This window comes from Pagrus pagrus (assembly GCF_965226575.1).
Source record: "Pagrus pagrus genome assembly, chromosome: 1".
NCBI lineage: Eukaryota > Metazoa > Chordata > Actinopteri > Spariformes > Sparidae > Pagrus > Pagrus pagrus.
Window position 1 is genome coordinate 37,629,498 of NC_140185.1, and position 12,759 is coordinate 37,642,256.

Below are 12,759 nucleotides of genomic sequence, written 5' to 3' on the forward strand. Positions count from 1 at the left end.
TCATGTCGTTGTCTGCGTCCCATTTGACCAGACATCAGCCAGCAGCGGCCTTAAACTGAGCTGAGTCAGCACAGCTCTTATTCGGACTCTCTTCCTCTCTGGGACGGTCCAGACTGCCAGGTCCGACGGACCAGTGATGGTGACCGTGTTCCTGCCATGGGCAGCACGTGTTTCACCCTCAATTCCACCAGATCCGTGTTCGGTCCGTCTCCGGTCCACCACGGCAGCGGAGCCGATAGGTTTCCCTGTAGTCTGCGTTAACTTCCACTGGTTCTGCTGCGTATCAGCTCCAGAAGTCTGAAACCGTCTGTAGAAAATACACGAGGCTTCTGTTTCTGCAGGAGCATCAACTCAGCCGAATTCAGCACAGAGCAGACAGGAAGTCAGACACGAAACAACAACATAGCATCCGGGTAACCTTCAGAATAAAACACTCGTGTTGACGCCAGCACAAAATGCTCTTCTTCTGATCCTTCGGTCGGGAACACTGACCTTCTGTCTGTCTGTTGTTGTGTTTATGACACATATTTACCTGCGCTCACGCGTGATTCTGCCATCATCGCAGGAACTGCTCGGTCTCGCAGCTCCAGCTGTCCGGCCGTGCTTCGCCGAGCCGTAGTGAGAGGTTCTGCAACGTACATGCAACCAGTGGACTTCACGGGTCAGCAACAAAGCAGCCGGCCGCAGCATCTTCATGCGCCACATTACCACAACATCTACCTGCACATGGAGCCTGCATGAAGAGTTTAAACCTGCGAGAACTGATGTTCACTGGTTTTCATCAGAAACACGTAGTGAACATAACATTAATATATCTTCACCTCATAATGTTGAACCAGTTGTTTATTTCCTCACCCAGCAGTTACACATCAACATGATCCAGCCGTCTCTTCTGGCTGTTTTCAGTCTCCAGCAGCTCCTCGGGGACATAATGTGTCTCTGTAGCTGCTGAACGCTCCACCACGTTCACCAGCTCCGTCTGAGTCGTTCAGTTGCAGAACAGAGACGTGAGGTTCATCTCCGCTGCTCTGGTGTGACGTCCAAACTAACCGAAAAGTTTCAGACGCATTACCTCGGAGTCCTTTCAGAGACGGCACTCAGCTGCTGTGAGCGAGTCGCTGTCTTCAGTCCAGATGTAGAGTTCCTCTGCTGAGCGTCTCTGTGATGAGGTCTCTGTATCGGCGGCCTGCAGGAGTAATAATCTCTTAACGAGTGCCGGCGCCTCATTCGCCGCTCTTGACAGGCGCTAATCGCCGCTCTAATTAGCAGCTCTCCTGAAGACCGCAGCTCGTTTACTAATCAGCCTCCAATTTGCTTAATCAGCGGTTTAATTGAAGTAATCGAGCCACTCGAGTGTGAGACGACCGGAGCAGACACACACCTGCTGAACACTGCCGGGAATCGAACCAGAGATCCTTCACTGTGAGTGCCTTGCTTCTGTACAGCCCAGGCTTTTATCTGACAGGCTTCAAACAGGATTTGATGGTTCAGTCAGCTGCTGCAATAATTAGAGTCAGTTTGTTGGAAATGGATTAGATGTCAACTATTAAATTAATCGCCACCTATTTTGATAATCATTTAATCAGTTTCAGTCATTTTTCTTATGGAAAAAAGTCCAAGTTCTCTGATGTCAGCTTGTTAAATGTGAATATTTTCTGGTTTCTTTCTTTTTGGTGTGACATTTAGGATGAAAACACGATTTTCTGACATTTTACAGAGCAAACAACTCATCAATTAATCGAGGAAATAATCAACAGATGAATGTTTGAATATGTGGACACGGTCTGATGTGATTGTGTCTGATAACATGTCAGCATCAATAAGATGATGACATCTCAGATGTTGTTACAGCTCGTTGCCTTCGAGCATAAAATAATGAATGAATGCATCTTTAAGTTTCAGCATCGCTGCCGCTGTCGATCATGTGACCTCTGAAAACAACAAAACTGGAGACTCCAGAAATGTGTGTGTGATGTGGAGGTAAATCAGCCGCTACTGAAGACTGTCAGGGTCACGAGTGTGTACTTGACCTTTGACCTTTCCTCTGAGTGTTGACATCTTTTAAAATGGAGGCTGGAGGAGGTCAAAATTATAGTCTGTTGTGGTGGAGGTGGAGGGGCTGGAGGTGGAGGTGGAGGTGGTGGAGGTGGAGGTGGTGGAGGTGGTGGAGGTGGAGGGGCTGGAGGTGGTGGTGGTGGAGGTGGAGGGGCTGGAGGTGGTGGTGGAGGTGGTGGTGGAGGTGGAGGTGTTGTGTCCCTCCATGTACAAACAGTCTAATTGAGTGATTTACATTGTTTTGAATTCTCTCCTCCTGATAAATCAGCAGCTCTAATGGAGGCCACCAGCTCTGACTGGGGTGGAGGCGGGTGGGGTTGCAGGCGGCGTGCTGGGTGGTAACGGCCATGACACATTCAGTGGCACCCATTCATTTATTTCATAATAAGGGCCGGGCCAACCTGCGGCAGCGGCGGCAGCGGGGGGGTCGTCATTAATCCGTCACAAATTGGAGCCTCGGCGACGCTCGATGAGTCGACGCAGGAGGAATATTTAAATTTGCAACACACAGGATATTTACCATCTGGTTACCAACGGTTACCACAGCAGACATGCTGGAAAAACAACAAATAAAAACGGCAGGAAACAAACCGGTCACCTGTTCTGCTCTCACAGTTTAACACGAGTGTTGCATCCAACCAGACACGGAAACCATCTCTGCACCTTAGTTCCCCCCCAGACCCTCCCTGATCACATACTGTATCACATACTGTGTAATATACTGTGTAATATACTGTGTAATATACTGTCTAATATACTGTGTCATATACTGTATAATATACTGTGTAATATACTGTGTAATATACTGTGTAATATACTGTGTAATATACTGTATAATATACTGTGTAATATACTGTGTAATATATTGTATAATATACTGTGTCATATACTGTATAATATACTGTGTAATATACTGTGTAATATACTGTACTATACTGTACATTAGTAATATAAAATCTAACAAAGCTGCTTCAGGCTGAGCTGCATTGTTTCAGCTTCAGGTGAGACGACTACAAACGATCCAGGACGTGTGAAAATCATCCAACCTGCTTCAGAAACCAGAAGTCAGTGGTGAGTTATTTTAACTTAGTGACACAGTTAAACTTCTTATTTGTAAAGAAGTTGATTTCTGAGTCCCATTTTACTCAAGTTTGACGTTTGAGGTATTTTTTACAACACCTGCTTTCATGCAAAACTAAATGATATTTTATTGTCTTTATGACAAACTGCGACTTTATTGACTTGAAAAATTGTGTGTAAACTGACAAACATGAAAAGACTCATGTCACAACTCAGACATTTATTTGACTCTCACATCTGAAGCAGCGCGACGAGGACGACGTGTGAATCCAGCAGAAACCAAATTAGCCAGAATAAGATTTGTAAAAATCGTGTCTGTCTTTCAGAGAAACGTCCGTCCTCTTCTTTCTTCTTCATCATACGAACTTCCTGCATCGACGAGACAAAACACACAACAACAGCACATCCTCATATAAAACACACACAGCTCGACTGGAGATCAACACAAACATCTTTTCATCAGTGCGATCCTGAACTCTTCACCATCGTGTTGTTGTCTCCTTCACTTGGATTTATTTTTCGAGGAACATCATGTTTTTATTCCGATTTCAAACTGAATCCTCTTTTACATTTTTCAAATATCACCTTTTGTTTTGAGTGAAGCAGCGAAGCAGGAGACGATGACTGAGGACGATCAGCCTGTCGAGAAACACATTAATGAGTCAGTCCAGTTTAATGTTAATCTGTCAGATTCACATTAAAATTCACTGTGGACGTTCACGGTCCCCCGAGGGCGAACTGATCGGCCCTCCACCCGCCTTCAGTGTGTGTGTGTGTGTGTGTGTGTGTGTGTGTGTGTGTGTGTGTGTGTGTGTGTGTGTGTGTGTGTCTCCTCTCTAACTCTGAGTGCAGCTGAAGTGTCGGGGGATGATGAGGAGCGTGCTGAAGCACCAACGCCGCCGCCGCAACTCTGCATTGTAAAAACTCCCTAACACACACACACACACACACACACACACACACACACACACACACACACACACGCACGTGAACATGGTCATTAATGCGTGGTGAACACACTCCTGACAGCTGCCGCTCAGTCTGTTCTGTCCTCACGCTCTGAATAACGCTGATGTTTTGGTGTCAGACTGAGACCTCGGTGCTCGGCTGGTGTTCGTGCTCCTCAGAGATTCTTCTTCAGGACCTCAGCGACCCGCTGGACTCTGAACTGAACCGTCAGTGTGTCTGTTGGGTTCAGGCTGCTGCTGAGATGAACAGGTTTCTTCCTCTGTGAGCTCCATTAAAAACACATCAGTGACCTCGCTGTTGTTCCTCCATCTCCATGAACACACACTGTGGTTCACTCACACAGCTCCACATGTGGATTCATCCGCTGCTGAAAATAGTCCTCAGTCCTCACTGATGTCTGCACCTGTGTGGGTGTGAGCTCGGTCTGTTTAACAGGCTCGTTAACTTTTGTCTCTTCTCCTATTTTCTGTCTTCTTTAAAATGAATGTCGTGTCCTGTTGAATCTCATCCAGTCTCGCGTGCCTCCTCGTGGAGCCGGTGGTGACGAGCTGTTGTAGGAAATCGCTGAACATTTTTAAACATGGAACGATCTGTTTGTGACGTGTTGTTAAAGATTCACATCTTCAGTAAGAAGCGATGGGCTCAGAGCTGAGACAGGAAGTCAGACAGTACGAGGAACAGAAAAACAACAAAACACAAACACAAAGAGCGTCTGAAGTGTGTGAACGAGCTCGACGGCACGTCGAGGGTGTAAATAACGTCTCAGATCAGGTTGTGATCTCGTCTCTCCTGCAGACTGTGATCGCAGCAGACGAGCTGCATGGAGACATCTGATGTTTGAATCATCTCCAGCTGCTTCAGGTGTTCAGCAGAACGCTGCAACTCTGTTTAACTGTGAAGCTCCAGAGATGTTCTGTGGACTACGAGACTTCACCCGGGTGAGGAAATAATGACTGAGGCTTTTTTAACTTTCGGGTGAACTGCTCCTTTAACACCCACTGACATCTACTTCCTGTCTGTCCCCCTGAAGAGGGATCCCTCCTCTCTCCCATTTTCTGTCCTCGTTAAAGTTTTTCCCTCCCTGAGTCGAGACTTTAAGGAGAGCGAGCGTCGGCTGCTGCCTTCAGGGAACATGTGACGAGTTTATTGTGTTTTATGAATCAAACTGATCTGAGATCTGAATCGTGTGTTTCAGGTTTCAGACGTTCGTCCTCTGGAGGCGAATCAACCTGAGGTTCTTCTGTGGCAGCGGCTGAATGATGGAGGAGGTCAGGAGCCCTGAGGTGTGTGTGTGTGTGTGTGTGTGTGTGTGTGTGTGTGTGTGTGTGTGTGTGTGTGTGTGTGTGTGTGTGTGAATAATGAACGTGTGTTTCTCCAGAAATGTTTCATCTGTGACGTCTGTAAAACAAGAACACACACAGTTAATGTTTCCTCTGCAGTCTCCACACACACACACACACACACACACACACACACACATAATTAATAAACAAGCTGACTAATGAATGAAACATTAATTCTAATTAACTGACAGCTTTTTGAATATTCATGACACGTTTAATGTTACAAGCTGCTGATTATTATTATTATTATTATTATTATTATTATTATTGTTGTTGTTGATGTTGATGTTGTTGTTGATGTTGTTGTTGTCCTTTTTGTCCTGTTTGTTTGTTGCTGCTGCTCGTTCCTGTTTGTGGCACATTAATGTGAATATGATCAGTGTCATGGTGATTAATTTAATTCAGTAAAGCTTTATTGATCTCTGTGAGGACGACAGCAGCTGGTGAAAAGTAATCTGAAGTCAGACTTGAGTAAAAGTATTTTTAAAAGATACCGTGCTGAAATATTACTTTAGTAAACGTCCAGGTCGCCCATACACAGAGTACTTAAAGTAATATTAAGGATATTAAATGTGCTGAAGTTTCTGGAGGACAGTTTTAAGGTGTTTGTTAAATACTTGAGTATTTCCTTTTTCTGTACTCTACAGTCGTACTTGAGTAAAGATTTGGAGTTAAAATATTACTTTGGTAAAACTGAAATCCACCCGTTTGAATAGTACTCGAGTAGAAAGTCATAAAGTATCTGATATATTACATGTATGTATATACAGAAATTAAAAATGAACTACTTTGTCTCAGATGCAGCATGTAATCTGTAAAGTAACTAAAGTTATCAAATACTTGTTGTGGAGTAAAAAGTACAATATTAACCTCCATATGTAGTGAAGTGGAGGCATGAAGTGGAAATACTCGAGTAAAATACAAAAACCTCACAACTGTACTTAAGTAGAGTTCATGAGTAAAAGTACTTAGTTACATTCCATCACTGCAGACTGACACTAAAAGTTTAAATGGTAAAAGACACATAGAAACTTTCATTATAAATAATAATAATAAATCAGTATTTTTATTTCTCTGATAATTCTGATTATGTTAATTATTCCCCTTCTTGCTCTCTGATTGGCTGCAGTGTAACCAATCACAAAGCTTTGGCAGGATGACAGAGAGGCTGTAAAATTTAAAGTCTGGTCTTTATTTTCATTGGCTCCTGAGTCAATATGTACATTAATGTAAATATCACACACACACACACACACACACACACACACAGCTGTTTGTATGTTTGTTTGTTTGTTTGTTTGTTTAAAATACAAACATCAGTACTGCAGACATCTTAAACTGTACTACACTTTAATAATAATAATCATAATGATTATAAATTATTATTATTGTTATTATTATTATTATTATTATTATTATTATTATTATGCAAAACTGCAAAACAATAAAAACATAAAAGCAACACAAAACTGAAAAACCTTAGAAACTGGAGGAAAAAAAAAAGATATTTTTCAAATAAAATAAATAAAGATAAAGAATTTCAAAATAAAATCATTCCGTGTTAAACTTCATGTCAGATTATAAATCAGGAGTTAATTTCTGTTATTTATTTTTTAAATGACTGTTTTGAAACATAAAATCACAAAACAAGATAAACTGCAGAAAGAGATATTAAATAAATATATAAATAAATAAACAGCTAAATGAGAAATTAAACAATAAATGAGTTAATGAGAGAAACATTAATTATAATAAAGACTCTGACGTTTCTCTTCAGTGTGTCTGTGATGTCGGATCGTGTCGCTGCATCCTGAACACATCATCAGCTCACAGGTCAAAGGTCAGACGTGTGAAAGTGGCTCTTTGGTGTCTTCACACCCCTCACCCTCCTGCTCCTCCTGCTCCTCCTACTCCTCCTCCTGCTCCTCCTGCTCCTCCTGCTCCTCCTCCTGCTCCTCCTCCTCCTCCTCACCCTCCTGCTCCTCCTCCTCCTCCTCACCCTCCTGCTCCTCCTCCTGTTCCTCCTCCTGCTCCTCCTCCTCAACCTCCTACTCCTCCTCCTGCTCCTCCTGCTCCTCCTCCTCACCCTCCTGCTCCTGCTCCTCCTGCTCCTCACCCTCCTCCTCCTGCTCCTCCTGCTCCTCCTCCTGCTCCTCCTCTTCCTCCTCCTCCACTTCCTCCTCCTCACCCTCCTGCTCCTCCCCCTTCTCCTCACCCTCCTGCTCCTCCTGCTCCTCCTCCTGCTCCTCCTCCTCACCCTCCTGCTCCTGCTCCTCCTGCTCCTCCTGCTCCTCCTGCTCCTGCTCCTCCTCTTCCTCCTCCTCCACTTCCTCCTCCTCACCCTCCTGCTCCTGCTCCTCCTGCTCCTCACCCTCCTCCTGCTCCTCCTCCTGTTCCTCCTCCTGCTCCTCCTCCTCACTCTCAACCGCACCCTCCTGCTCCTCCTGCTCCTCCTCCTGCTCCTGCTCCTCCTGCTCCTCCTCCTCTTCCTCCTCCTCCTGCTCCTCCTGCTCCTCCTCCTCACTCTCAACCTCACCCTCCTGCTCCTCCTGCTCCTCCTCCTCACCCTCCTCCTCACCCTCCTGCTCCTCCTCCTCACTCTCAACCTCACCCTCCTGCTCCTCCTGCTCCTCCTCCTCACCCTCCTCACCCTCCTGCTCCTCACCCTCAACCTCCTCCTGCTCCTCTTCCTCCTCTTCCACCTCCTCCTTCTCCTCCTCCTGCTCCTCTTCCTCCTCTTCCACCTCCTCCTCTCCCTCCTCCTCCTCCTCTCCCTCCTCCTCCTCCTCTTCCTCCTCCTGCTCCTCCTCCTCCTCCTCCTCTGGGTCCTGTGGGAATATTTAAATTTGTCGTCACAGATTCAAACACAATGAAACAAAGTGGGAGAATTAAATCAGCTGTTCTTCGTTAATGACGTCATAATTTACGCAACAATATAAAACTCAACAATCATTTGATGTTTTCATGTTTTAACAGCTGCTCTCTCTTCAACTCCTCGTTGTTTATTGTTTATTGATTATTGATTGATCAGTTCCACAAACGTTCTGATGACTCACGTCATTAATTTACTGAAACCGACAGAATCAATTAAATGAATTAATTCTGCCTCATAAATGAAAAACACGACAAGTGCAACGTCATAACGGATAAACCCGTGTTTATAGTTTGTTTAATAATAATTACAATAACAATAATAACAATAATAACAACAATAATTATAATAATTACAATCATAATAATAATAATAATAATAATAATAACAATAATAATAATCTAATTTTGGTCTCGTGGATCGACGACCCGTGTGTGTGCGCGCGCACTGAGAGGGTCGGTAATCCGTTTATTCTCATTTCTCCACTAATAAACTAAACTAGCAGAAGGTAAAATTAACAAAATGCAGATTTAGATTTTAATAATTTAAACGAACATGTTTTCATTTAAAATGATATTTTTTAAAGCTCCAAATCAGCCGAAAGAAAAAAACTGAGGAAATAAAAAGTGGCTGAAAAAACACAAAGCAGCTGAAATGAAACTAAAAGAATTAATGAAGCGTCAAATAAAACAAAACAGGTTCATTCAGTCTTTTAAATAAATCCTCAGTTTCATCTTTTAATGTAAAACTTCAATAAATTAAATGTTTGCAGGAGAAACTGGCTGAAATTATTCTGCTTCAGAGTTTCTTTGAGAAAATGTTCCTGAAATAAAAAATCACAGAGGATCGATTTATTTAAAGAAAAGAAAAGATTAAATCCATAAAGTGCGTGAGTGAAGACACGATGCGTGTTTGATGAACCGGATGTTGAGCAGAAAGAAAAACACGCGACATAAAACAGAAACAAAGCAAACTGTCATTAGAGCTCAAACAGCAGCTCAGCGGCTCGATTTGTCAATGCAAATTGGTGAGGGGCACCCGACACCCCCAACACACACACACACACACACACACACACGCACAAACACGCGCACACACACTGTGCGTAAAACGTGTCCAAACATACCTCCACAGAGCGCAGCGCAGCCCCTCGCAGGCGGACCCGACCATCAGGCTTCCTGCTCGGCTCCGCTCGCCTCTTTCTGCCGCCGCGGCTTCACATGAAAGTGGCTCGTGTTGGCTCAGCGCGTCCATGTAAATACGTGTAAATGAAACCACACTGTGCCCCCTCCTCCCCCCTCCTCCCCCGTCCTCCCCCTCCCTCCTCCTCCCGGCTGTGATCATGTGATGGTGAAGAAGTGGCCCATTAATGAAGCTCCTCTCCGGGGGTCTTTTCTGCTCCTGTCACCGCCGTCCAGCCCGCAGACGGGACAGACCGGGAGAGGGGCATGGAGGAGGCAGCAGCCGCTTAGCGCAGCTCAGCAGCGGGGCAGGAGGAGGACGGACAGCGCGCTGCACCTGCCGGGACAGAGAGGAGGAACCGGCCGCTAACTTTTCCTCAACTTGACGGCGGAGCGTGCGGGGCAGTCGGGACCATGCGTGCCAAACACCAGGCGAGTTTATCTCCGAGCGTGACGCTGTTTTAAAGAGTTGGAAGTGTTTGGATAAAGTTTGGAAAAAGTGAGGCTCTAACTGAGACTGAACTCATCCCGGCCCGGCTCGGCTCGGCCCGGTCCGGTTCAGCAGAATAATGCCTCGCCCCGGGAGGAACACGTACAGCGACCAGAAGCCTCCGTACTCCTACATCTCCCTCACGGCCATGGCCATCCAGAGCTGCCCGGAGAAGATGCTCCCCCTCAGTGAGATTTACAAGTTCATCATGGACCGGTTCCCCTACTACCGGGAGAACACGCAGCGGTGGCAGAACTCCCTGCGGCACAACCTGTCCTTCAACGACTGCTTCATCAAGATCCCCCGCAGACCCGACCAGCCCGGGAAGGGCAGCTTCTGGGCTCTGCACCCGAGCTGCGGCGACATGTTCGAGAACGGGAGTTTTCTGCGGCGCAGGAAGCGCTTTAAGGTGGGCGGCATGCAGGCCACGGACCCGCTGGCGCCCAGCAAGCCGCACGACGCCGCGCACTACCTGCAGCAGCAGGCCAAGCTGCGGCTCAGCGCGCTGCACGCCGCCGCGCACCTCCCGCAGATGCCGGCTGGATACAACCTGAGCCCGGTGTCCCAGCCGTCCAGCTTCAAACACCCGTTCGCCATCGAGAACATCATCGCCAGAGAGTACAAGATGCCGGGCGGGCTGGCGGCCTTCTCCACCACCGGGTACCCGCTGCACAACCAGCTGACCCCGGCCTGGCCGCACATGTACGGCTCCGGGATGATGGACACGGCGGCTCCCATCTCCATGGCCACCAGCGACTACTCGGCCTACGGCATGCCGCTCAAGTCCATCTGTCACGGCGGACAGACGCTGCCCGCCATCCCGGTGCCCATCAAACCCACGCCCACCTCGATGGCGGGGCTGCCGGGGCTGCCCACGCACATCCCGGCCTTCCTCGCGAACTCTCCGCAGTCTCTGAGCCCCACCTCCCCGCAGACCGCCACCGGACAGAGCAGCCCGGCCGCGCCCGGAGAGGCGCTGTCCTCCTCGGCCTCCGCGGCGCTGCAGTCCGCGGTGGCGGTGCACTGACGCACCGGACTCTTTTTCTAAAAACTCTTTAAAAAGGAAAAACTTTCACTCCAAAGCAGCGGCTCATCTCCAGGACGCAGAGCGCGCGCACGTGAGGATGCGCGTGAATTATTCGGATTTGTGTTGTTTTTTGTGCTGAAAAGAAAAATAATGTTTCATCATCATGTAAAGACTCAGCGGGTTGACCTCTGACCTCCGCTCACACCTCCACCCGGCACACACCACACACACCACAACCATCACACACATCACACACATCACAACCATCACAACCATCACACACATCACACACACCACAACCATCACACACATCACACACATCACACACATCACACACACCACAACCATCACACACATCACACACACCACAACCATCACACACATCACAACCATCACACACATCACAACCATCACACACATCACACACACCACAACCATCACACACATCACACACACCACAACCATCACACACACCACAACCATCACACACATCTTCATCTGAACGAAACTAAAATCATTTTTCATTCCGGGTTCATTTTGTCTCCACATTCCTTCACACTGACTCGGTGTTCCGGGTGTTCCGGGTCGGGTCGGGTCGGGTCGTGACAGATGATCCGGGTCTTTTGTGTCGCAGCCTTTTCTTCTGCAGATTAATGACTTTAAGATTTCTCTCGCTTCACTTCGGAGCCTCTGCTGGTTTTTCTTTTCTGCTCCCGAAACAAAAGTCAAAACCCCCGAAAGGAAGTCCATTAATAAACGTGAAGAGGAAAATTCATAAACAGCCAAATAATCCGTTTTGTCCCGTTTACACTGTTTTATAATCGTGACGATCAGACGAGATGAAATAACACTTAAATCATATATTTATGTCAGAGGAGATATTTGACCATGAATGAAACGATCTGCTGTCTCTGATGCACTTTTTAAATATGAACTCTCGATGTTTTTTTATTCTGAAGCCTGCTGGTTTCACTTAAAGTCTGTTTCCGCTGTAAAGCTGTGAGATGACCTGCTGTGTGTGTTTGTGCTGCTGCATGCTCCTCCTGTCTGAAGAACCACAGTAACTCAGTGTTTGTAAAAAAGACCAAAAGAAAAAGGCTGAAGCATCAAGCATGAACACGAACAACGGGCTTTTACTCCCCGCGCTCTGTCTGCTCATCCACATCCATTAAAAACCTTCCTGGGAAAAATACACAGAAGAGGCCTGTTATTCACCTGCACGCACACACACACACGCACACACACACACACACACACACACACGCACACACACAGGAACATTTTTATTTACATGTTTTTTGGTGTCAGTCTGTTAAAATCTCAGTTTTTCAGTTTCTGCTTAAAAAACAACTTTCAGAAATTATTCAGTTTTTAAAATGTGGAGAGAAAATCAAACGTTCATGTGATGAACTGTTGATCAGATGTGGAGAAAAATTGATTGAAAATTGATTTAAACAACAGATTTAATTTTTTTAAACGTATATTTGTGAATCACTTTCACTCTGACACTTTCCATCCTGCCAGCCGTCGTTCAGGCGACGATGATGATGTTTAAATTAATTTGTCTTCCAGCTGTTGGAGGATTTTCTCAACATGCAGAAACAAGTTATGAATCTAAATCCTGCAGCTGGAAAATCCCCAAAAACAGCAGATTTTCAGTGACAGTAAAATATTTGACATTAAATTATCCGTAAGTTTGTGGCTGTTAGTGTCTCTGTGGCCGTAAATCACGTGGACGTGTT

General features: G+C 46.1%; 1 protein-coding gene across 1 annotated transcript; it reads left to right on the forward strand.

Moving 5' to 3' along the window:
• Positions 1 to 9,692: 9,692 nt before the first annotated feature.
• Positions 9,693 to 12,197, forward strand: LOC311261023 (forkhead box protein B1-like). The gene has a single exon (XM_084359366.1). The coding sequence runs from the start codon at positions 10,070 to 10,072 to the stop codon at positions 11,015 to 11,017; it is 948 nt and encodes a 315-aa protein (XP_084215492.1). The 5' UTR covers positions 9,693 to 10,069; the 3' UTR covers positions 11,018 to 12,197.
• The last annotated feature ends 562 nt before the right edge of the window (positions 12,198 to 12,759 follow it).